Raw genomic sequence first — 26,609 nt, forward strand, 5'->3', positions numbered from 1 at the left:
GCTATTTGCAACATGCACTGCTGGTTTTAGAAGCACAGCCCAAAGGGGACAGCCAGCTGAGCCTGGGTGTGCAATTTAAAGTGATTCAGTGGATGAGAACTGCCTTAAAAATTTGCCTTCTCTCCTATCAACCATCCGCTGCCCCATCTGACAGATGAGCTACAAGAATGCATCTTTGGACCACAGAGGTTGCCCAGCCCGTGTAGGAAATGAAATAGCCACACTAGTGAGTGCTGCTCAACGTGTGCCCCTCCTGTGCTGGAGAGCATCTTGCACATGCAGTGTCAGAGCACTGCACAGCCATGCACTGCCCTGCAGATGCCATGGGGGATCCAGCAGAGTCCCCTGGTTAAAAAAAAAACACCCTAGAAATCCACAAAAACCATATGGCAATGCAGCATTGTGCTGGCATGGAGCAGTGCCAGCATGTGCTCATCTGTCTCTGCAAGTTGCACTAAATCTCTCAGCAGCTTTGCATTAAAGCTCTCAGCACCTCGGCAGCACAGCCACCCTTCATTCTGTAACGATGCTATTTATTTTAATAAGTAGCACATGAAAAAAAAAAAAAAAAAGGCCTTTTAGAAGGTTAAAAAGATCAGTGATATTTGAGACCTAAGAAATCGCTGATAAACTTCGAGTCAACAGTAGCTAAGTCCAAATTCTACATGCAGTGAACCTGAGAGGAGAAATTGCTGCAGGAGTTTGACAGCATTTAAAAAAATGTATGCTGAGTTGTGAGTCAAGTTTATTATTGGAAGAATTAGAGGGGGAAATCCAATTTAAAATTCTAATTTGAAATCGAAATTAACTAAACTAGGTTAAATGTAGCACAATACGTTGAAAAGATATACACTGTAAGCTTGGCTCTCCAGATGTTTGTTTCCAGGAATCAGCTGGCAAGATCCAACAATAAATGACTGCTCGGAGATGTGTATGTTTGCGAAGGGAAGTGTAGATATCATCTGAATTGGACAGGTCAAGTGTGGTGACAACATTATTAAAAAGCATAATACCTTGGAGAAAGGCAAGCTTTCCAGCAACATTTGCCTCTGGGCTGAAATGAAACATGAAAAAATGTGCTTTTTTTTTTGGAAAGATACGAGCAAGTGGAAGGATGACTCAGCACACAAATCCGTTTGGTCAGCAGGAGGCAATCCCTGGGCTCTGACAGCCCTCCTGGAGAGGAGAGCAGGGCAGTGTGGGCATTGAATAGGGCTCCAGAACAACATCCCAGTTGTAGCAGTGTTGCTGCCCTTTCCCCACTAATAAACCAAGCACGCTGAGCTGGGAGGGTTAAATACATTTTGTCTTCCAGTGTAGTCTAGAGAAGGGGAAAAACCACCCACCTCCCCATTCTTTGGCGACAGACAGATCCTTCCCACCTCCCTCTCCCCCCTCAGCCTCCTGGTAACTCTAATCCAATATTATTATGTGAAAAATGGTTGGGCTAGCTATGGAGACAGTAAATTAAACGTTATGTATTAGTTTTTAGCGTGTGGTCCCGGGAAGAACGCCGGCCCCATTTATTCCACAAACCTCCTGAGCACCATGGCGATGACCTCTGGAAAAACGCAGGGCTAAACTAATCCCAAAGATGTCAATCTTGGGGCCTCTTCTACATACACTTGCAGTTTAGATTAATAAACTGTCTATTTTTAAATTGTGTGCAAGCACTTCAATTCTAAATACCTCGCCGGCATGTTAAACACGGCGTTAGTGATGCCAAGTCACACTTCCACTTTGCTGTTAGGAGGCTTGACTTCATCTGTTTTTCTTGTTTCCTGGCGATGTGGCACACTCTGCCTTTTGGCCCATGCTGGTGGGACAGCATGGGGCAGGGGAAAGGCAATCCTAAGGTCTGTGGCATTGGGTAAGGTGCTGGAGGAAAAGGTGACTTCACAGAATTGTTCAAGTTGGAAGGGACCTTAAAGGGCATCTAGTCCACTAATGCAGTTGGCCAGCTTCTCTGCCTTCCTGATTTTGGCCTCTTTCCCCTGAGACTGTTGCACTGGGGCTGTTTCCCAGTGGCTGTGGCCAAGCTGGTAGCTCTGAGCAGAGTAGAGGCAGTGATAGAGCCCTGCTCCATCTCACTACCACCATCTGGGAAGACAGTTGTAGAGGTGAAGGCAGCTTTGCATTTTTCCTCCAGCCCTCTTCCAACTTTTCACTCCAAAACAGGGGCTGCTTGCTGCCTTGGTTGCCAGTGTAAGATTGGAGCTACTGGGAGAGAGCATCCTCATCTCCTGCTGCCCCTTCCCTGGCAAACCACAGCTCCCCGCGTTGAGGACACATGTGTGAGCGGCTGTGCAGCCTCATATTTCTCCCTCCCCTTTAAATCATCTCTCCATTGGGTAAAGGCACTCTCTGCGGAGGTTATAAACCCTGAGAGGATCAGCCTGAGCATTACACCTGGGGCAAGCTAAATAAAAAAAGGTCACCGGCGCTTTTTAAACATGGACAAAAAAGCAGTAAAATGTGTTTGGAAAAAAAAATCTGGCATTAAATCATGACTTTTTGCCTGGCTCGCCTCATTAAAAGTGGCCTTTTGGAAGGTAAAATTATCATTGTAAGTGATAAGATCTTTAAGAAAATAATTCACGGCTTCTTCACCCTTTAATATGATAGCCGCCACCGGCTAATTTTTTTCTTAATGGCAACGAGGCCATCAATCTTGTCCAAGCCATGCGCTCGCTCCTTCCTGCGGCCCCTCCTGCTGTGCCTCTCCTCGTTTGGTGCTGGGCAGGTTTGGCACCAACCAAAGGTGCATGGCATTGCCTCCATCACGCAGGAAGGGATGGAAGCTGGACACAGCCCAGCTGACATCCCGCTCCCTTTCAAGTCTGGTCATTCGAGGGTATTGAAGTGCTGGGCTCCGGCTTTCTGACAGCCCTGGAAAAACACGGGGAGTCTATTTTTCTTAAACAATCCATCACCGCTGCTGTCAGCAGAACAAATACCCCAACCCTGCTTTCTATGTATCTATAATCTTTTTTTTATTTTTATTTTTATTATTTTTTTTTTTATTTTGGCACAAAGTGTTCCCTGCTTGATGCATTCAGCTTTAACTCTGCCGCCTAAATAGGTACTTATCACTTAACATGGAGGTGATGGCTTGACATGTTTTCTGTCTCCTGCCCTCCCCTCCACGGTAGGGAAGCCGTCAAAGTGTTGCTAATAGCTGTTATCACTTGGGAACTGTAACCCGAAAGCAATGAGTGATACCAGGCCTGGCTGCGATTTTCCTCCTTCCCTCTGCTCACCATTTGTTATGCTGCTGCTGGAGGATCCCTGACAAAAAGATGCTACTATTAAAGCTGACTTTCCTAGAAGCTTTTGGAGGGTCCACATTTGCTGCCAGGCAAGCGAAAGGCGAAATTATGTGGTGGCTTTTATCTGGGTGGGATGGAACTGGGGATAGAAAGCTTCAACATGGGAAGGATGTGAATAGTGAGCAGAAATAACAGTGTCAGCAGGGAGCTGCTGATTTATTTCGGTGATGTGACTGCACAGGATAGGGGACCCCTTCACACTGAGCCACCAGTGGCTACAGCCAGGATGGAGGGGACAGATCTGTGCTCTGGAGCTGGGACACGACCCCCAGACCAAGTCTGTGCGTGCTCCTCCTGCACAGTGCTGTGTCTCCAGCACAGATGTTCAGCCCAAGCAAAGCGAGGGGCTTTGTTCAGCGCTGATTTGTGTTATGGCACATAACCTCTTGGAGGTTTGTGTTGGAGTGGCTCTGGTATTCGTCACCCTGAGCTGGCAGCCGGCACACACCCGAGGTAATTTCCCCTCCTTCACAGATCTGTAGGCTGTTCCCATGTCCCCACCTTGGCTGCAGCCTTGCCACGGCATTCAGATTTGGCTTTTTAATCCTTCCTCGTAAATCGGTGTTGCACAGGGAGGAGCGTGACGTTCCCGAGCCCCTACAGCGAGCTCATGACACAAGAGAAGGAGTCAAAGCCCTGGGGCCCCAACACTGGCCCCTGCCCCTACCACCAGACATGATATGGAGAAGTTAAATGATCGTGCTAGAAATTTCATCTCCAGTCAGGCAGCTGGCAAGGGCTTAGCACAGCCGTTCTGTCAGGGTTTCAGGCTCCAAATCTCGCTTGTTTCAAAGCTCTTTCTCCTTGGAGGGCTTTAGTGGTCAAATTTCCCTCTAGGTGCTGTAATTCTCTCTCGAACTGCTCAGCCAAGCTGTAAAACTGCAGGGTGGGTGGGGGATCACAGCGGAGGTCTGGGAGCACCCGGAGTGTTTGCTGGTGGTGGGACCTGGCACACGAGCTGGGCTTTGGTGGGAAAGGCAGTCTGCCGTCATGTATGGCCAAGAGGAAGTCTCTGAAATTTAGGGAGAGAGATCTCCCTAAATGTCCCACTGAGATGATGGAACAGGTTGGCCAGAGTGGTAATGGATGCCCCATCCCTGGAGACATCCAAAGTCAGGCTGGATAAGACTCTGGACACCTGACAGAGCTCTAGGTGACCCTGTTCATTGCAGAGGAGTTGGACTAATTGCCTTTTAAGGGTCCCTTCCAACAATGCTCTGATTCTATATCCACAAAGGGAGAGTCATAGCCAGACAGTAGCAAAAAGCATTTTCAGGTAACTGGGAGCACATGGGGGTGCAAGATTCTCAGCATTACCTCTCAAGGACAAGCCAGAACAGTCAGCCTTTGGGGAAGTCCTGCATAGACACTCTGGGCTCAGAGAGGTCTGGGGGATGGCTGACTGGGACACATCTCCAGGACGTGCCCTCCCGAGTGGCTCTGCTGTTGGACTTCCCCATGAGGACCCAAAATGATGTGAAAGGTTACTGACCAACACCCAGCTCATGTTGGGGAATGGGATTTCTTTTCCCATCCATCCTGATGTCTCAGGCTTGTCATCAGAGATGAGTGCCACAGGGAAATCAGGGCTCTCTCTAATTCCTATGCATGGGGAAGACCTCTTCTACAGCAAAGCAGGTGGGTTTTTAGCACTTTTTTTTGCACCTCTGCCTTCTGCAAAGCTCAGACACACATGCGGGAGTTATCTGGGCTCTCAACAACATGAGGATGAAGGCACCACTTTGGAGCTCCCCATTTTGCTGCTGCATGGGCAGACGGATCGTCCGCAGTCCCCATCTCGCAGCCCTTGTTTGGCCGTCAGTGCCTCAGTCAGCCCTGATAATAGAAGAACTTGATACAATAATCCTGCATTCATCGCATCCCATGTTGAGTGATTGGATTTTCTTTGACATATTGCCATGAAAATTGACCCAGCACAGTGAGTGACAGCTCTTGAGGGCAGGAGAGCAGGAAGCGAGGGATGTGTGCTTACTGCTACCGGCAGGGAGAGATGTTTGCTGGGGTAACTATGGGGAAGGAATGGGCTTTCTCAAAGGGAATTTGCATCCCAATGGCTCGATGGGCACAAGGGAAGGAGCAGCCTTGACTCGCACCTCATCCTCTGAGCCCTGTGTGGTGACAGAGAGGACTTTAACACCGAGCTCACCCGGTGGTCAGCACATCACCTGTCCGTGCCACACAGGACTTGTCTCCCAGCAAAAACCACCTAGAAATAATGAATCCTCCTGGGCTGAGAGGCTTTCAAGCTCTCTGAGAAGGGAATGAAAGATTTCCTGATTTCACCCTCTCCCTCCCTGCTCTCGTGGCTTCTTGAAGTTAATGTTCTTAGGCCCAGACGTGACGGGCAAAGGGAAAAGATCCATGTGGTGACAGGGGACGATTGATCTCCTTTACATAGAACGACTCTCCAGTCCCAGTTTAATCCCCTCGCTCAAGGCAAATGGGATTCTTTGTCAATGGAAACTTCAAAAGCCCAGCCCTGCCGAGAGATGGACCTTCTTCTTTATCTGCTGGCTGCCACTCATGTGGTGCATATACCTCCAAACAGCTCATTTGTCTTTTCTCCCGTCCCTCTCCCTCACAGACATTATTTTGCAGGTGCCTTTCACTCCTTCAGGATGCCCAAAGGCAACCACACTCCCTCTGGGTCTTTATTTTCTCTTTGGGTTTGAGTTTGCCTGGGACATATCCCAGGAGCACACTGCCTCCCAGCCCCTGGCCTGGGGGGTTGCAGGGTGTTTATGTGCTTGGCAAGGCAGTGACCCCCATGTTGCATTCCAGCTGCTCCAAAAGATACCCAAAGCATCCAGAAAAAAATAGGCAAGCAGGGCCTGGAGCTCCTTATCAGCCACTTGCCTGCACAAGCACTGATCCTTCCTGCTGCAGCATCATCTTAAGGGCAGCTAATTAACAGATGGTGCTGCAGCAGTGATGCTATGATGCATCTTGGTCCTGGCAAGCAGGGCTTGCTGAGCCGAGGGAATGGGAGGGGGAATCCATCTGAGAAATGGTCTTTTAGTGATTTGGGTATGCTTTGATCCCTTAGAGGTGGCCCTGCTTCCCTCTTCCAGAGCTGGCATATGGCTCTGGCCCCTTAGCTCCTGTGCATGATTTCACAGTTTGAGCTCAGTATGCGTGTGATCAGCTCTCATTAGCTGTCATTAGACACAATCTGGAATCCTGGAGCCTTCTGGGTCCTTCAACTCCAGCGTTCCTCAGCTGCACGGGATGTGGTGGGGAACAGGAACAGGAACAGGAAGAGCATTCCCTGTGCTAGCCTGGCTCCTGGGACGGTCTCACCCTCAAGGAACATAAAGTGGAGTGGGATGGGAAGGTGATGGGAAATAAAGTGCATCACTCCAGGGAAAAACATTTCAAGAGGTACTCACTTACCTTGGGGGTGCCTGCAGCCATAGCATCCTTCAGGATGGAGTTCTTACTGCCAAAAGAGAAGAGAATGGGGTCAGAGCCATGAAAACACTGCAGTGGGCAGTGTGGGGAGCTCTTGGAAGGGATCTCCAACAGCAAAGAGCTCTTCCACCCTGGGGAAAAATGGGGAGTGAGCCTATAGGGGCAATGGGATGATAGCCACAGAGAAGGTGGTGAGCACTGCATGGGGCCGGGCACAATAAAACAGGAGGATGGGAAGCAGAGGGGGAATAAATCAGTGTAAAGAGCAGGGGAACGAAGATTCCCGCTGCTGCCGCTGCCGCCGCAGGCTGGAGTGATTTGTGAAGCCAGTCTGCTCCCCGTTTAGCAGGGAAGGAGGTCCCCGGAGCAGCGCTCCTCCTTGCCTGCCCTCGCCAGCGGGAGATGCTGCAGATTTAATAACACCTTCCCCCCTCCAGACAGGTTAAACTTGAAACAATTACATATCAAAGCCGACATGGCGGGGAGGCCCGCGCTGTAATTTTTTGGTTATTAAAGTAATCTCTCTCATGTAAATTCTCCCGCTAACATGCTGCAAACAGCATTAGGAAATAAATGATTTCCCCGTGATTCGATTTGTCAATGCAAAGCACCTGCAGCAGGCAAAAGGAGCTTGAAATATGCTGCCAGCCCCAGTGCCGGTGCTCACAGCGCAGGCTGGATGCCCTGAGCCTAGGGAGGTGATGGATGGATGGGTGGGCGGGGGGGGGGGCTGGGAAGGGAGGGATGGAATTGTGTTTAATAACAAAATTTGTATGCAAGCCTGCATCCCAGGCTAAGGATGAGTGATCGGCAGCCAGAAAGTATTAAAAAGCCTCGCTAAACAGATGCTGACAATAGAACAAGACATATCAAATCAGATCTACTTCAGGAGCATTAATACACGCACGTGCCCCCCCCCCTGCACGCGCCGTGCCGCACACACACGCTCCTTTCTTCTCAATCACAGCAATATGGGAGACATCAATAAATTTTTATGAGACTTTTAGAAGATCAACATGGTACTAGATGTGACAAAAAAGCAATGTGCCTGTCATGTTCGCTTTGTCGGGGACACTTTAGCCCCAGATGCCGAGCTGCAGTGGCAGCGGGGAGAAATTGAATTTGGCTGGCTTTAATCTGCCTTGATTTGGCAGATGGCTGGGTGTTATGAAATGAGAAGGGATGGAGGAAGGTGTTTTCTCCCGGGGCTACAGTCCCCTCCTCTCCCAGTGCCACCGCCCCACAGTGAGGTGACACCCGCGGTGATCTCTCCCCACTGAGTCACCCCAAATGGCAGAGCACTGCTCCAGGCCCTCAGGTCAGTGAGCTGCTGCTTTCGCATGAGCATACCCAGAGTGTGATGCTCAGAATGAACAAGTACTGCGTGTTTTGAGGACATCACAACCATCATCCAATGTGTCTGCTGCCTACAGTGTGCTACCGATCCCATCCCACAGCCTGGCCATCTCTGGTCCCACAGCCCTGCCGCTCGCTCCCATCTCTGTTCCCAGTATGAGCAATTGGGACTTCTGTTGGGACATAAATGCCATCTTCAGCTCCCTCTTGCCTTCATGCCAGATAGAACTTGTTCTGCCTTGATGATGGCCAAAATTGAGCTTAAAATCCTCCACCTCCCACGATGTTTCCATTTTCTGAATTGCCCAAAGTGTGAAACAACACTTTTTTTCTTTTATAAACCAATCATTGGGTTAAAGTAAAAACAAAAAACAAAAAAACCCAACAACCCACCACAACAACTCATTTCCTCCCTTTTCTTGTTAAAGGTGTTTAAAATTATTCCTTTCCAAGGCTGAGAGGAAGAGTCTCATTAATTCCCCCCAGCAATGGTTGTAGTGCCAGGAAAGTGGAGCTCCCAGGAAGAGTTTGGTCAGTCAATGGGCTGCCATTGGGACTGATGGGGAAGGGCTCTGTTTGTACTGTTCTTCATTGGGAGGAGCAGTGCTGACAACCACTTTTAGATCTGCTCCACAGCAGTTGTGCTGGGAAGAGGCTGTGAGTGGAGGGGCCGTCAGCAAAGAGAAACCTTCCTGTCCATAAACACCACGGACAAATTAAAAATGGTAAAAGGGAAATCAAGACCTTTAAAGTTCAAACACTTTTCGGTGCCTTTTAAAGTTTTTTGCTCTAGGCTCTTGCAGAGAGCACAATCTTTGGAGACCTCGGGATTCTCTTTAATCACCCAGCCAGGCTGCAGTGGTCTGAAATGATTACACATTTACATAGTAATAACCCCAACACTCCCCACATTATTTCATGGCTAGCATATTTCCACTCAGCGAGTGATCCATGTGTTTTAAATTATAACCTGTACATAGGAAATTAGTTACTAAGTACGATATTCACAGGCTCTTCTGACACTTCTAATTAAGGTGATTTACACAGAATTATCCTACGAAATAAAAAAATGGTGTTTTGCTAGCTAATAAAATATAATTACTACCCACTTTTATAAGTTACAGTTAGTTTTAATCTATTTGGGGAATTGTTTGTCTAGTTCATTACAGCAAAACAACTTCTTTGCCTTTTAGGGACCCTCACCCCCCAAACTACCAAATAAGAAAGGCAACATCCTGGGAAGAGGCAGTACTTCGGGCAGCCTGGCTCTGCCCCGATGGCTTTGCTTCTCCAGCTGGGAGCCCGTGTTCCTGCCCCATGTGCCTGCACATGAGGAAGAGCTTCTCAGAAAGAGCGGTGATGTCTGGCATCAGGGAGGCCCAGGGAGGTGGTGGGGTCACCGTCCCTGGAGGTGTTCAAGGGACGTGGGGATGTGGCACTGAGGGATGTGGTCAGTGGGCATGGTGGGCTGGGGTTGGACGGGATAATCTTAGAGGCCTTTTCCAACCTTGGTGATTCTATAATTCTGTGATGCCATGCATGCAGATGCTTGGTGGCTTTGCAGGGATGCTTGTGCTCGTGCTTCACAACGCTGCATAGAGGCCAGCACGCACCTGCTATTTCCCATCCCTGCATCTCATCCCCAAAACACCCTCATCAGCCCCCGGGATGTGACAGCCCCAGCTGGAGCGTGGCCAGCTCCCATGTGACATCTCACAAAGCCAGGAGCACGCTGCGGCCAGCTGATGTATTTCTGTACAAACAATCCAGTGGACACAATTTATTTCCAGCAGCTCGGGCTCCCAGCCTCGGGATGGAGTAGCAGCAGCAGAGCTGTGCAGAGCAGATGCCGGCAGGGAATCAGCAGCAGCCGGGCAGAGAGGGAATTGGATTTTTGTGGACGACAGTTTAAATAAGTGGAAGTGTCACTTGAAGCCTAAATAAGGAAATGAGGGTTTGATTATATATTTTTTTAAACTACATGAGGCCAAACCCTCACCCAGCCGTGGGTGACAGCTCCCCGGAGCTGCCACACGTGATCTGTGCTGTCAGGGGGAAGGCACTGGGGTGTTTAACCTGCTCCAAATACTGATTTAAACATCCTCTGCATCCTATGGTGAAAGGGGCTGAGCGATGGAAAAAACAGCCAAAGCCCCCGGAGTGCTCTCCCAGTCCATATTTGCGAGCCCCAGTGCCCAGCTGGGAGGTGACACTGCAGCAGGAATGCAACAGGAACACGAACCACCATGAGCAGGGGACCCCAGCACATGGTACCCTCTGCCTGCCCTGTCCCTGCTTGTGGAGTTCAGCAGGTTCTGGGTAATAAAGGGGTGATGCAGAATGAGGGGTGGATGGAGAAACATTTCACTATTTGAAAAGGAGGTGGCTGGAAAGAGAGAAGTTGGAGGGAAAGGTCATGTGTGAGATTGATCCGGGGGGCTCTTTTCTACCTTGGCTGTAATGAGTGTTTAATTATTCGCAGCTCACATGGCAGTTCAGAAGAGGTTCTGCAGAAGGCATGCATCGCTCAAGGGAAAATCACCGGCCAAGGATTTATTTCTCACCTCTGGTTTCTGTGTATAGCCCCCGGTGCTGGGCCCCCTGTCGAGTGCTGCACCCCTCTGCCTCCTCCTCCTCCCCATGGGTCCCACAGACCCTGGGGTTAGGGTATGGGCTTTGGGTGCTGCCAGCCTGCAGCACTGCCAGGAGCACTCAGAGTGCCTTATGAGTGCTGCTTGGATGAGGAGATGTCTGGTCCACAAGAATGGAAATGCATTCACACCAGGTCATGGGGCTGCTCTGCATCATTAAGGGATGTGCTAGGATGAGGAACCCAAAGCAGGACCAGGACAGGCACCTGCCCCTCTTGCCTGTGATCAATCTGCTCTGGCAAGAGGCAGAGACACAAATCAGAGGGAGGAGAAAGAAGATAAATCCACTACATCAACAGCACACATTCACTAGTTAATAAACAGCCTTCTCTCTTCATAAATTCCCTCCTTTCTCTGATGGTTCTCCACCAGTGAGAGTGGTAGGTGTGGACCTAGAATGCTCTGGTGCAGAAAAGATGGGTCTGGGTGGGCATCCTTCCCCCTGTACACACAAGGTGGGGAAGGAAGGACAGCCACTGGGTGGGTAGAGAGCATGACAAAACTCCATCCAAGCATGTGGGCTTTAGGTGGTGCTTGCAGGATATTTGGAGGGTGACAAAATGCCTCACCATGGCACAGCATGACAGCTGGTCCCACGTCCTGTCCAAGTGTCACTCACCAGCTGTTGCTCCCGGACACCTACAGATGTGCCTGCATCCCAAATTTGGCTACCGGATCCCTGAACTGTGCTCTGATACGGAGCAGTTCTACTAAGCAGCATGGGACACTCTGTATGAGGATGAGGCAAACCTTCCATGCTGTATGGACTGACCCCATCCCAGCAGTGTGATTTGCTGGGGGATAAGGAGCCCAGAGGCACCATCCTGCTGCACAGAGTATGGCCAGGCACTTAATAGCACCTGTCCCCAGCATCTCCAAGCGTGGATTTATGCCTCCAGGGGTCACCTCTGGCGAGACTCTAATAACATGACTTTATTAGCTTTCTTGTTCCTTCTTTAAGATACAGGAGCACAGGGGGAGGAGGGCAGTGACGGGGAAAAGGGGGGTGCATGGGGAGGAAGCGCTGCCCTGGCGATTCCCCTCCTGGGTGACAAGGGGGAGAAGGAGAAAAATGGCGCTCCCTCGAAATTTATCATGCACCCAATTACAATGTTAATTGGCAAGTCCCAGAAATCAATTAATTCGCAAATTTTTTTCAATTAAAAATTAAGATAAATCATAAAACGTTATTAAGGAAAGGCCAAACTCTGTGAACTTTTTTCTTTTTTTTTTTTTTTGGTAGGCATCTAGTTTTTGCTTTTTTTTTTTTTTTTTCATTTAAATTAAAAAAGAAAAAAAAAAAGAAAAAAAAAAAAAAGAGCTGTGTTGCCAAAGCCCGATGCCCTTGAGTGCCTTTGCTGAAGCGCAGGGGGCTGTCATCAGCAGGACTGGGCTGAAGACAGATAAAAAAATATCGACCAGTCGGACACACTGCTTCTGCTTTATTGATCAGGCGGGAATTTAACTTGCTGTGCATATCCACCGTGTCAGCAAGGGCCACGGGCGAAATTAAAAGTACTTGGCTTGGAGATGTCGCCTTGATACCGGGGGGTGGGGAGAGAGGGAGGGGGACGCAGAGGGGGAGCAGGAGGGAAAGGAGAAGGAGGAGGTGGAAAAAGAAGAGGGGAAAAGCAGGAAGAGCAGCAGAAGTTGAGGAGGGGGAGGGAAATGCCCGTGGGCTTAGCGTGCTTTTTCCTGGGTGCCATCTCTCTTGGCCCGGTGCTCCCAGGTGGCCACTAGATATAAGGAAGAGATGCAGTATGCAGTTCAATGGGGCTTTGGGAAAGAAGTCCCTCTCAGCACAAAGTGCATACCATCTTCCCCATTCAGACACTGGCGGATCTGCAGTGCTCACTGAACAAGATACCTGGCTGTCAGGTTAAAGCCTGCAGCATAAATCGAAGAGACGTGGGGCGAGAGCCATGACCGTGCTGTGACACATGGCAACAGAGCTAATTCGGGTTTTATGCTCTCTATTCATCCTGCTGGGCCTGGCAGTATGGCTGCTCATCCCTCCCTGTGCCATTTGGGGAAGGCCCTGTTGCGTGGCATGGTGCTCAGTGCATCCGGAGCAGCAGAACATAAGCACAAGGTTCCCTGTGCATGAGTAGGGTCAAGAGCCAGTAAGAACTGCTTGGGTGCATCCCACCTGCCCAGGAGGAACACTGAAAGCTGCTGGCATGTGGTCACGTACGCCCTCAGGTGTTGGCATAGGGTGACTTTAATCAAAAAGGCCACCAAACTTTAGTGAAATCCAGGCTGCATCTCCTGGTGCTTGGAGACGTCTCTCAGAGACACTGACTTGTGTGGAAGCAGGTTGACCTGTCCCCAGGTCCCATAGCCTCACATTTGGCTCTTTCAAGAGAATCAGAAGAGAAATTACTCCTGGACATGCCAGAAAGTTCACCAGAGGAATCAGGAGCTCCTGAGGTGCATTCAGGGATGTCACCTGTGGATACAGTGTGGTGAAAAGGTGCAAGGAGAGCTGCCAGGGGCAGTGAGTGGTGGAAATGGGTAGGGTAAATCACAGATCTGAAGCACAACTTTGCTGCTGGCCATGCAAGGAGGAACCTGCTAGTTGCCATGCAGGGAAATAAAAATCCCCCTGCCAAATACATTTTTAAAAGAGCATTGCATTTTCAATAACAGCGCATCAGGCTATTGAAAAGGAATACACCCAAAAGCACATTTCCCAGTCTTCCAGCGGTTGACTCAGCAACTGTAATATTTGTAATGTGACTTTCTTAGGCTTTTTGAATCCCCAGTGGCCCTCCCACCTCAAACCCAAATCATAACCCCAAAGCTGCCTCTCTTCTCCACCTATAGGTGCTTGCATGAGGAATAAAACAGGTGGATGTGAATCAAGAAGACCTGCATCCAGGCTTCATGCACATGAGTATTCACATATTTGGGGTGATGTGTGCAGAGAGTTGCTGTCATTATTTCTTATTTTTTAGCTTGATGTTACTTAGCTGCTCAGTTAGGGACCAATACCTCTGCTCTCCCCATTGCAAGGATGCAGTGAGCAGAGCATCCCTCCCCTCACTGCATCCCTCCCATCACCACTTCTCTGCTGTGCTATGCTCGTGCTCCACCAAGGTGAGCCAGGAGGTAATTCCTCTTAGGAGGAGGAATACCAACAGTCTCGCTCCGCAAGAGTTAAACCCCATAAAACCGAGGCTTGTAGTTTTGTTTTCTTTCAATTTATACCCTTCACTTAAAGAATGGGGAGGGGGGGTAAAAGGAAGGAGGGGGAGAAAAAAGAAAGCCAGGTGACATATTCTAAGAGGGAGCACCGAAAACGTGTTAAGCACTTCAAAATCTCATATATTCAATCGGCCTCTGGCAAGACATCTGCCTAATGTTAGCGCTTAAATATCCTTTTCCATTTTACATGCATTCAAGTCTCATTTGAGCGAAATGAAACGGTATTATTAAAGGGAGATTTTGCACAAATGGCCTGAATTTGACATGTCAAGTTCAATGAGGCTGTTACATATGTAACACCGAGAAGGGCTCGGAGGCTGCCGCTCTTGAAACAGCGCCAGTGGCTCAGAAATGAAATTTGCATTCAGAGAGCCTGGCCGAGCCGTGCGGGGCTCAGCCGGGTGGTGCCCGCCGTGCTGGTGCTGCCCATGCCAAGGGCTGCCCCTGTGTCCCGGGGACAGCAAAAGCCTTCCTGCAGCTTGGTGTGCAGCACCTCTGGTGGGTGGATGGGCAGCGCTTGGGTAGGTCTACACTTCTCTCCTACTGCAGCTCCAGCCTGGAGGAATTCCCTTCCTTCTCTTCCACCGTTGCTGGTGCTCCAGCAATGCCCCTGAAACCCCCAAAATGGAGACAACAGCGCAAGGCAGACCTCAAATTGCTTTGCTACCAGCCTTTTCCCTTTCCATCTGGCCCCAGGGCAGCCTTGCATCTTGCTTGCACCCAATGCAACCCAATGGCCATTCTGCCTTGGGGGATGCCACTCTGTGCAGCATCCCTGGAGCTGTGAGTCCCCAGTGCTGCAGGCGCAGCAGGTAGGAGGGAATCTGCCTTCCTAACCCCTAGTGCTGGAAATTGATGATTTGGTTGCAAATCATTAAGGTTTATTAAAACTTAACAGCACGCACCACGATTGGCTACATCCTCTTTAAATCTAGAAAAAAAGGGCCCTTGGAAAGCAGCCCCTTGGTTCTCTTCTCCCCATCAGACTGATAAGTAACAGCTGCTCAGCCATTTCGGTAACGAGTCAGCATTGGCAGGGAGCGGCCAGGGCTGCCGGTGCCCGTCACGTTTATAGGCCTACATTTTATTTTTATGTTTATTGGGTTATTTGAGATCATTATTAGTTTCTCTCTCCTCTTGTTGATGTGTTCTTGCTCCCGGCAAGAGCTGGGGCAGCAGGAGAAGGGGCCACCTGAGGGATGGAGCCCAGCATCCCACCACCTTCATCCTGCCCATTGCTGCAGTGGGCAGCCTATCCCTGTGCTGAGTCACAGCCCGCAGCCTGGATTGAGCCTTATCTATCATGGAGCGCAGAGAGTTGTTATTTAATAATTAATCAAGACCTCTGATTCTTTGCCACCGCCTGCATGGCCGAGCGGAGCGGGCGAGAGAAGCGAGGGCAAGCTGGGGAGAGCTGTCTTCTCTCTAACTGCTGCTGTTATTTAAACGAATAATGCCATTCTTTTTCATTTGTCAGCTGGCCCACAATGGCCCTTGTCACGCTTTATGATTTAGGGTTTCCTTTCCTTTCCCATTAAACGCCACCTTCCCATCACCGCCTCGCGCCAGCCGTCCTCCGCGCCTGGCTCGCGCTTTCAGTTTTGCTCTGATATTGGCCCAACTTCTTTGATGGGCTCCTCGGAGCGCTAATTGCTTCTGTTCATTTAAACCTGTTCACTAATTTGCAGTGGCCCTTTATTAAGTTGGATGCGGCCCAAATGACGCCATAAATTACGCTCGCGAGGGGAGCGGGTGGCGCGGGGGATAAATGGGCTCTTCCCTGCCCCCTCTTTCCCTGTGTGGTGCCAGGATCCAACATGATGCCGCGTGGGTGCTCCCTCGGACCTCTCTGCTTCTCCCCCTTCTGAGCATTTCTGGCTTGCTGCAAGGCAGAGCCCAGCCAAGCTGGGGCAGGTTCTTCCACACTCCCCATATCCATGGGAAGCCCCCTGCCCTGGTGTGCACACACATACTGGTACAGGAGCCCTCCCTTCTCTCCTACCACCTGGTGACGTAACTCAGCTTTTCAGTGGTGGTATGATTCCTTTCCTCACCTTTTAATGACCGGGGAATTAATTAATAATTGAAATAAACACGCTCTTTTCCAAGGCTGCTGAGTTTTATTAAGGCAGGGGCAGGGATCTGACAACCCTTGGCTGCAGCCATTTCCTAAATAACTGCTAGCAGTTAAAATGCAATTATTATTATTATTATTATTTTTAATAAAAGGAGGACTTGCCCATGCAGGGGAAAGCATCAGGAGCAGAAGGCAGCTCCCACCCTGCTCCATTGCAGGATGCACTCCAGATGTCACAGCACCCATGCAGCCAATATGGGGCCATGCTGCAAGTACCAGCTCTCGCTGTTTTAATTTGCTTGCATGTCGTTTTCTCCTCTGCTATGGCTGGATGGGGCTCTGGGCAGCTTGATCTAGTGGTTGGCAATCCTGCCCGTGGCAGGGAGTTTGGAACAAGATGATCTTTAAGGTCTCTTCCAACCTAAGCCATTCTATGATTCTATGATCACAGGCTGCTTACCTGATGTTCAGCTGGGTGAGCTTCTCCAGCTCCTGCTCCATGTGCTCCTGCAGCTCTCCAGGGCGTAGGAGAACCTGGCAGATGGGGCAGATGGGAGCCTGGCTGTCAAACAATGTCGCTTTCTTTTTGCCTGTGGGGAAGGAAAAGAGGGGATAAAGCTTTAGCTCCTGTGCAGCCTCAGTCCTGGAGCAGTGGCCAAAAGCAGCATTTCCTGCTCCGAGCTCCATTTGGTTTGGGCACAGCTTTAGGGCAGATTTTATCATCCCTTCTGCTTCTAAGCAGCAGAAACAGAGGGGACTGGCATGGTCTGGAATCCAGTTTTCTTCTGGAGTGCCCCCATTTCTCCCCAGTTCTCGTGCTCTTTCAGGCAGTTACTAGCTCTGTCCTGCAGATGGGCATGAGGGCATCCCGATGACTTAGCAGGGGAAGGAACTAGCATTGAGAGTTGTGGTTAGTGGTCAGAGTGGTGATGGTCAGCAGTTGGGTTAGGTGACCTTAGCAGTCTTTTCCTACCTTAATGACTCTGTGATTCTATGATTCTATGAGCAGTCCCATTTCTGGGCTGCTCTTCTGTAGCCTTGGCTTCCCCTGTTTCCAGAGCAGACAACGCAGCTCAGAGCCAAATGCCACAGCATTTCTCTCTGTTCTTAACTAATTTAGAAGAAGTATTTAAATTATCTGTGATGTCCCTGAAGCTGGGGGTCAGGACCCCGAAGAGCAGAGCTGTTCGCCCCCAGATGCAGGCACGGCTGTCCCCTTCTTCATCCCCAACCACCACCCTCCTCGTCTCCAGCCCTGCCAGGTTTCCCCACTCCATAGCCAATTTCCTTCAGCTTGGAAACTTTATTACCTCCTCTGTAAGGAATATAGAGCGCTTATTTAAGATAAAATAAAACTCTAAAGCAAACAATGAAGTTTCAATAAAAGGGGAAAGCTCAGGGATGCCCGCACCCCTCTCCCAGCTGTATTAGCAACTCTGCTCATGAGAGGGCGTGCGGAGCCTGGCTCAGCTGTGGCAGAGGAACATGCTTTATAGCTGCCTGTTGTCATCCAACGCCGACCCTCCTGCTGGATTATTTATTTATGTATTAGACATGGATCAAATTGGTTAAATCCGAGTGAGAGGCAGTAATGCACAATAAAGCAGCCAGCACTGGATGTGAGGGGCTACGTGCAGCGTGGCCTTCCAATCAGAAGCCAAAAGGTGCCATTTTATGGCTCCTAACGATGGCAGAGCCCAGTTAAATGAATCCCCATTAAAGGAATAGACCTTCTTGAAGTATAAAACATTGGTGTGAGCAGCTTTACTGGAGCCCTGCTGCTCTCTGTAAGTGCCTGGTGCAGGCATTTAACGAGAGGAAGAGTGTGAGATGAGTTGGAGTCACCTTGGCTCATCCTTGCCTTCCAGCCGGACATAGTGCACATGCCTGGCAGAGCCCTCTCCTTTGGCCTCCCTAAAGAGGGAAACTGAGGCACGGAACAGAGCTCAGTGACATGGACCTTCCCCTGCCTCTCTAGCACCTCTGTCCATTGGGAGCTCTCCCACATGCAGGCCCAAGAGCAAAAGCCCAAGTTGGACTTGAGTTGCTCCCAAGGCACATCCCTTGGCTCTGCATCCCTAATGCCTGCTGGAGAAGGGAGGATGAAACATGCTGCTGTGCAGCTGGTGCATCTCCCTCTCTTCAATAATGCCCAGAAATCACCAAATCCAAACAAGCAGCTCCTGCTGACCCTTGCGGGAAAGGTCGGCATTTCAGTAATTCCACCTTCCTGCTGGAGCTTTTCCACTTTTGTGTAGCAGGGGCTGAAATAGCCCAGGAGTGTCCCCGACCACCTGCTATTTATAACCCCAGCTTCACAGCAAAACAATGGAGCTGTCTGAGCCTCCTTCCCAAAATAAACAGGCAGCCTTTGAGTGGACGGGAAATCCTGCTGGATTCCAGCTGTGGTGTGTGCAGATGGATAGGGAAGTGGCTGCCCTCTGTCCTCCTACCCTGAATCCATACTCCCTGTCCCAGCCATCACCACAGGGCCCTCCCATCCTCCCCTACCACCCACAGTTTGCACTGGTGGGATGGGGATGCTCTTAGAGATTGACCTGCAGGTGTCTGTGGTATTCTCTTGCGTGATTGCTGTGAGATGGTGGACAGTCCTGGAGCACAGTGGCAGCGGTAGGAGGCGCCTTGGATAGGGATGTGCAGCCAGGATTCCACTTGGGAACCTGCTGCTGGACTCCTGCTTACTGTTTAGGGATCTTTGGTGAGCAAGTGTTCCTAAGCAGATGATTTCAGATTTCATCATCTGGGGTAACTGGGGGGGGGGATCTCAGACTATAGGAAGGACCTTCACTGCATTCCACTGCAGGAGAAATAAGCATCAATGGCCTTCTCTACCACCTACACAAATGATATTGCAATGGCTCTGTGTCATGTCAGCTGTCACCCTGCATCTGCTTGGTGTTGTGATAGCAAGGCAAGGTCCTTTGACTCCAGCAAGTGTGGGAGGCTGGAGCTCAGGCTACAGGAAAGGCTTCAAGAGGGGCAGGAGATCTGGGCTCTGGCCATGCAGCCAAGACCCTGACACACAGCCTGCCACATTCGTGCTTAAAGCGGGAGACAGAGGAGCCCCGGCTCCTGGCCCAAGGGTTGACAGCCGCACTTTAGCAGGCGCTAGGCTAAGTAACAGTGACAGCAGAGGGGAGGGGATGGCTCCATGCCAGCAGGACACCTACACAACTCATCTCAGCTCTGCCCCATGGCCCCACACTTGCTCATGCTGCCCATCCCATGGCACCCTGCTCCATGCTGGTGGTGCTGGGTGGTGGAATGGCAATCTGGAGTGTTCAGGTTTCAGTTGTCAGTGCAGAGACAGAGGGAGATGTGAACACTCCGTGCATCACTCTCTGATGCTGGGCATCCTGATATTCAGGAACAGCCAAGGACACTGTGTTGTGCGTGCAGCTGGACCAGAGGGCATCTGACCGTGGTGAAATGAAAGATGCAGGCCCCAAGCTGCCTGCTCCAGCAGCAAGTGCTCCCTGCCCTGCCCTGTGCCAAGACTTCTCCTGGGAGACCCTGAATGGCTCTTTTCAGGCTTCTCTTTTTGGCAGCTGTGTTTTTGTTTTCTTGCCCCTCTCTCTCCCCACCGCTCTCTGGTTCCACATGTTTACCCTCCCCGGCTCTGCTGCACTCCCCCCGCCAAGCCCCTGCTTGCCAGTGCCAGAGAGATGAAAAGGCAGATCTGCAGCTCCTGCTGCTTGCACAGTCTCCTGGGCTCCGTGGAAATGTTGAAATCCAAGTGTTGAAATCAAATATTTCCGGCTCCTAAAGCCGAACGCCTGACATGCAGACGCACCCCTGCGTGGAGGAATTTCTACATGGGTTCCGTCAGAGGGCATCTGTGTGTGAATGGCTCCCAGCCTTGGCAGAGGACAAACAGATCCTAGATCAGGAGACGCTCATGACACACTTGCTGTTGAGGATATGCTTTGTCTTCCACTAAGGCCCTTCCCTAGGCCACCTGCCTACGTCCCAGAGCATCTTCTCACTGCCCTGTCCTTCCTCATGGGCATCCAAAACTTTCCCATTCCCTGCCTTGCCCCCAGGAGCACCAGACCTGTCCTCCCAACTCTTCATTTCCCAATATCTCAGACTGTTTTCCACTTGTCTGAGTCCACAGCTCTACTTCCTTGGAGACGCCTCTCTCCATTTCATCTTCCCATTTTCTCTCTCCCTCTTAACCACTCCATCATTTAACACCCATCACAGCTGGTTGATCTGAAACCCTCCTGAATAGCAATGACCCCGCGCTGGGGCCCCGCACACTGCTCTGGGGCCATGTAGGAGCCAGGTGGGTGGTAATGGAAGTGCTGACACAGGCTTCTTGACAGCCCCACTGCTATAATAATCCCTCCTGGCTCCCCCTCTGCTCAGCTTCCATGGCGATTATTTTCCATTCCATGATGGGCCGGCTGTTATTTGTGTACTGATAGCAGATATCTCATGTGACAAGCTTCCTTTCCTTCCAGCTCAAAAAACAATAATTCAAAGAAAGCCCCATATTAGCTTGGAAATAGCCAAAAGCCTGCTCCTCTCCGGCGAGCCTGCATGGCATCCGATGGCATGACAGCAAGTGGCGGTGAAGGGGAAGATGACAGCAGTAGTGATGAAGGTGGGGGTGGATTGGGTCAGCAAAGAGCACCGGTGACAGCAACAGAGTGGCTTTGGGAGGAAAAATGACTTGATCATATAGGGAGGGAGCATGGGGAGAACTGCGCATCTCCTTGCCACACAGGAGTCACCTCTCTGAGCCATACCAGGTACCTGGGTTTTTTGGACAGCACATGGCATGGGACCATTCCTGCCATGAACTCCAGAGAGAAGGACAGGGGTTTGTGCGGAGGAGATAGGAGAACACAGATGGACAGAGAGACCCCATGAGCAAACGGGGTGCAGCACAGAGCCAAACAGCCCCTGAAGGGTCTGATCCTTGGTAAGGGGCTGGGCAGCCGAGCAGCTTAGCAAATGCACCTGCTTCTCCCGAGGCTAAGCAAAAATCTAAGGCAGGATCCAAGGCTGAAAACTTGCTGAAATATTGATTTCCTTCTGAAGAAAAGAGAGGCTCTTGCAGCTGTGAGCTGGACACTGCAACGCTGCACAGCGCTGCTGCCAGACAACTGGTGGGAGCTGTTCCATGTGACACCGCAGGGATGGCCCTTGGAAGAGAGGCACAGTCCTGTCCTCATGGGCACCGTGCTTCTGGGGGGCTCCTGGGGACATCCCCAGAATCCCAGGATTCCACCCCAAAAGCCACCTCCCCCCTGGATGCTCGTCTGCTGGGAACGTGGCTGCCCACCGCGGGATGGAGAAAGATGGATGGAGCCGGGCAATAATTTAAGAAACTGAGTGAGTCTGTACATCCAATCACTTTACAAATCAGGGGAAAAGGAGAGAGGAGGAAAGGAAGGGGGGGGGGGGGAGAAGTGAAAAGGCCGCGCAGGGAAATGCATCACAATTACTGTCTCAGCTCTAATGAGGAGCCTGTCATGAGGCTGTCATCCTGCGGAAAGCCACCTACTCAGAAAGATTCAATAAAAAAGTAGCAGAGAGATAAAAAAGAGATATATTTCAGCCCTTGCTAATATTCTTTTCATTTGTCCCAGCACAAAATAAGATACTGCACTTAACCGGCTCGGTTAAAATGAAAAGCGGGGGGGGGGGCGGGAAGGGAGCAGCATTGATCAATACCACTAAAAGCCGGGAGACACGGTGATGGAGTGCAATTTTTTTGTCTGTGCTGAAGCATAGCAGAGGCCCGGGCGGGGTAATTTATGATTCACACGCATGCTGGCTAACTAGAGGCTGACAAGACAATGAATCCTCGATGAGAGGAGCGCCGGCCACCTCGAGCTGGGAAGGGAGATTGTGACAGGGACTCGGGAGGGTGAGAGGAAGAGGAGGGCTGGGGACAGCCCCGTTACTCTGGAGATGGATGGAATGAGGGCAACAGGGAGCAGTAGCAGAGAGTTGGTCCCTTCTGCACACCAGAAATCCTGACGGGTGATGCCATCCCTGGTGGCAGGCTGGTGACATCCTGCTGGCCATTTGGTACAAGGGGCACTTGTTGTCCCTCAAACACTGAGCAGGGGTGGCTGCTGGTTTGGTGGGATGAGATGAAGAGGAAAAGGTGTTCCACTGCATTGCTAAAGTGTGCCTCAATAATCCGTGCTTCACAGTGATTCTTGGGATGGAAAGACCTGGAGCAAAGAGCTATCTTCTGCTGACGAAAAGTGACGGTGGGAAACGGAAAAGGTGGGAGTTTTGCAAGGACATCCCAGTGTACGGCTGGGAGCCCACAGATGATCTGAGAAGTGCTATCCAAGGCAGTGTTTAGGGTCTGCTCCATGCCCTGATTGCTTCCGATGTACCAAAATCAGAGCACAGCCATGAGCAGGAGCACCTCTGTGTCCTCATTGAAGGAGCTGGGAGCACCCCTAGGGACACCAGCAATCTGCAAATGGGACCCTCACTGTTGGCAGTGACAGAGGAGCCCTGGGACAGCCCCAGCCTCTTGGTGACATGCGGCACCTAGCTCAGTTATACCCGTAGCACATGCAGCTCCCATGCCCTTGGCTTGGAGGGCAGCCAGTTGGTTGGGAATGCGCCAATATGCCCGCAATTTGAAGAGACAACGATGGGGCAGAGATTTTCCCTGCCTCCCACCCACTCCCTCCCCCCAGCTTGCAGCTCCTCTCCTCCCTCGGGGGTGTGTGGGGCACACATTGAAAACACAGATATTGAACTGTCAAAACTATTTCCTACAAGAAAATAGATTCATCAGCTTGCAGCACGCAGGGTCATTGCCACATTTTCCCCTCGCGCCAGCACCTGCACATGCCGGCGCATACCCAATGCCTCTTCGCAGCACCGGCACTTTAGCTTGTAGCTCAGGGCCCTTAAGTGACTTTGAGAAATGGATAATCGATTATAATTCCACGGGCCTCTCTGCAGATTTATCCGGAGAATGTATAAAAGCCAGGGCTTGGGAGAAGCGGGTCCTTCTGGCCAACATGTCAATTGCCTGCACTCTCCGTGCCCGGCTCGGAAAATCGCATCCCAAGCACGACTCTGTTTAATCCATCAGTACACAATCAATGCACTCTGTAATCAACTCTTGATCACTTAATTTTACACATGTTGGCTGAATCCCTTTGTTTAATCACTAGATCAGGCCACCTTGTTGTGCAGCCCCCTCCTGGCTCAGCCCTCCCCACCGGCACTGCTGCCCTAAGCCCTCCATTCACCTTGAGCAAGAGCCTGGTGAGTAGAGAGAAGCACTGGAGGAGGGAGGATGCAAATGGAGAGAGCAGGAAAAAAGCTCCAGAGAGAAAGGAAATGTTTTCCCTCTGTCATCCTAGAGCTTGTCCCACCCATACAAAAACACTGCCACTGGGATTTGGAGAAGAGCCGCATGTCCTGGCTACAAGGGGATGGCACCCACCGCATGACTCCCATCCATATCCCCAGCACCCTCCCACCCCATCATTATTTTGACTGTTTGAGCAGCTGAGGCCATTATCAGCAGCGCTTCTTGATCTTTCCCTCCCAGAGGCATCCTTGGGAACATCGCTTCCATCTCACCGGGGTTCATCTTCCTTTTTATGGCAAGAGCACGACCCTAGGGTTGCAGATGCTTGCGAGGTGGCTTGCTGGCGTTTTAGTGTGATTTGTGTCACTCGCCCGATGCCACCTCACCCTTGGCACTGGGGTCGGCATCCAGGGGATGCTCATAGGTGGAGATGTCTAATGGCATGACATTGAAATGCATTGGGGTTTCGCATGCATTCATCTCACCCTTTTGCCGAATAACCCTTTCCAGGAAGAGTTTGTCGTGTTTTAACTGTTTGCTGAGAACCTGAGGGCTCAGAGATCAGGAAAACACCGTTCTAATGCCACACATTGCACTCGCCGTACCTGAGCACATCATCCCTAATCCACAGCTCTAAAGAGGCTTTGATGCTGCCTCTAATTTGGCACGTGGAGCGGCCGCTGCTCATGCTTGCTTGCAGGAATAAATGATGGGATACGCTTGAACAAGAGGGATCTGTGAGCGCAATTGCCAGGGGAGCGTGCAAATGTTGTCTTTGCACAGGAAATGTGCACCAAGCCGCGTGCTGACACTGAGAGGCCGGGTGTAGGACAAAGCCGGCGCATATGTTTAAAGAGAATTCCAGTTGCTATCCTATAGCAAATAGTCTTCAAAGAGCCCCTGGAGCTCTCAGCTTCTCAGTGTGGAAAGGGGAGTTTGTACAAGATGAAACACAAATAAATAGTTTACCATACAAAAGATATCCCAGGCAAAGAGAGTTTTTAGATCTCACATTAGCCAGCTGTGGTTTTATTGGTCCCCAAGTAAAAGCTGTAAATAAAACACAAACCTAACCTGCATATTGTCAAACTGCATTTAAAAAAAAACAACACTTAATGGCACTTGAGAGCATCAAGGGTTGAAATAGTGCACAGTGCATCACAAGACAGCCCACGGAGCTGTGAGTGAAGTGGGAATACCAGAGCTGGGCAAGTGGACCAAAGAGGCAGGGGTCAGTGGGGAACCAGAGCATCTTCTCCTCTCCTTTCTGTGCCAAGCTCTGCCCAACCTCTGCAGCTCTCAGGTCTTTAAACCTTGACTTATGATGACAAGTGGACACCAAAACCACCCATCTGGCTCTGGGCTCCTAGAGATTCCTAGAATTCTGTCCCCTTCCAATGAACAAGTCAGTCTGTCCTCTGAGCTCTTGTCCATAGGATCAAGGTTCCATCACACCACAGCTCTTCCCCACTGTCACCCACGTGCCAACGCAGGCAGTGGTACTGTCACATCCCTTCTACTATTTTCAGGTGGAGGGAAGGAAATAAGGAGAAAAAAAGAAAACAACAACAACAAAGAACAACTTGCCAAGGACTAATTAATATTTAATTTACTGCAAAATGTACTTATTATTCCCAAGTAATTGGCCGCCTGCACAGCTGTGGCCACTAATGAATAGAGGGGGAACAAGATGCGGGGCTGGAGGCCGGGGGGAGCACAGGGGTGGTGTTGTCTTTGATCAGACTGAACCGCTGCCTTTAATGTGCATAATAAGAAAACTTAAACAGCTTTGGTGTTGTTTTTTTTTAAGATCTAAAAACAGCCATGATGCTACTAATGGATCGCGCTTAGCTTATTGCACTGTAATCGCCCTATTATCGCTGCAACTTTAACGAGGGGAAAAAAGGACTTTGGAAGATGGCATTTGCAAATAGGTCGTTGAATAACGTTGCTGCTAAACACGGAAAACAGGCGAGCCCAGTTATTGCAATTCCTTGCATAGACTGTCAATGCCCAACTAAGGCACCTAGCATTCCCATCTCTATTGCTCCTTTTTGCTCTGTGATTGAACTATTGGCTCATTTAACTCTGAGGACGGAAAATATTTTTTTTAGTTGCTAATAGAAGTGGCCCAATGTGGATTTCAGCTCAGCTTATCCTGCAGAGGGAGTTAATTTCACCCCAGTGTTCAGTGCTTAAGTGGGATTGAAGTGGCGTGTGAGCCTTGTGCTGACCCTTCTGCATGAGGTGACATTCACACTGAGAGTGTCCCCTCTCTGGGGAGTGGTGAACAGTGTGAGGCTGGGAAATGGCATTTCCCACATGCAGGGGATGGGGCTGTCATGGGAAAATGTCCCTTGGCCACAGGTGGGGACCTACCCTCATTGGTTTCATGGTGGTCAGTGTAGCCATCCCATTTCCCCATGCTGCCTCAAGCATTCCGCTGCTCTTCCCGCTCCCCGACCCTCATTCACTGCTCAGCAGTGGATGTTTTTGATGGCCCCAACACCTCAGGCTGTGATCCCATCTTATTTGGGTACATGGACGGTGTGCCGGCCAGCCCAGACTTTGGCACCACCGCGCCTCACCGCATCCAAGCCCAGAGACGTGTTGGCATGCTGCCGGCCCCTGACTAAAGCAAACAGCCAGCCAGACGTGTCCTAGGGGCAAAGACAACACCATGCAGGGACACCGAGAGGTGAGAGCAGCCCAGGGAAGGGCCAGGGGTGGAGAGCAGTGGTGGTGTCTCCTCCAGAACAGCCCTGAGCCTCCTCTCCCGTCCTCCCCAAATAAAAACCCGGCCCAAGGCCAAGCAAAATAAATAAATAAATAAATAAAGTCAAAATACGCCACCCCAGGGAATTTAAAACTCTGACCAAATAGGCACTATTGATGTAGAAATATAAACGCGGCGGTGGCTCCGTGGGCCCTAAAGCTGAGCTGCAAAGTGGATTGTTGGGTTCGATTTGTCAAACTCAGAGGCTGGCAAGTTTGGGCAGCTCTGCCGATGGTGTTTTATGGAACCTTTCAGGAACCCTCAATAAAAAATGTATTAGATTAGTAATTTGAGTCCCAAATGACCAATTTGAAATGATTGCTTTCTTATGATTTTTCTGAAAGTGCCTGTTTCGTGAGAAATTGCTTGAAAAATCAGAGGGAGTTTGTAGAGACAATTGTAACAGCACACACGAGGGCTGGTTGCAGTGGGTTAGGGGAACACTCATTTAACG

The 26,609-nt window shown here is 50.4% G+C and overlaps 1 protein-coding gene across 6 annotated transcripts in view; it reads right to left on the reverse strand.

The window, feature by feature from the left end:
- The window catches only part of RNF220 (ring finger protein 220), a 164,087-nt gene that overhangs the window by 54,262 nt on the left and 83,216 nt on the right, over window positions 1-26,609 (reverse strand). For all 6 annotated transcript variants that reach the window (XM_052666128.1, XM_052666123.1, XM_052666126.1 and 3 more), the window contains 2 exons: window positions 16,513-16,642; window positions 6,744-6,789 (listed from right to left, as the gene is read on the reverse strand). In XM_052666128.1, the coding sequence (XP_052522088.1) occupies window positions 6,744-6,789; window positions 16,513-16,642 (176 nt within the window). The remainder of the gene's footprint in view (window positions 1-6,743; window positions 6,790-16,512; window positions 16,643-26,609) is intronic.

This window comes from Tympanuchus pallidicinctus, unplaced genomic scaffold (genome assembly GCF_026119805.1).
Source record: "Tympanuchus pallidicinctus isolate F22 unplaced genomic scaffold, pur_lepc_1.0 scaffold7, whole genome shotgun sequence".
Lineage (NCBI taxonomy): Eukaryota > Metazoa > Chordata > Aves > Galliformes > Phasianidae > Tympanuchus > Tympanuchus pallidicinctus.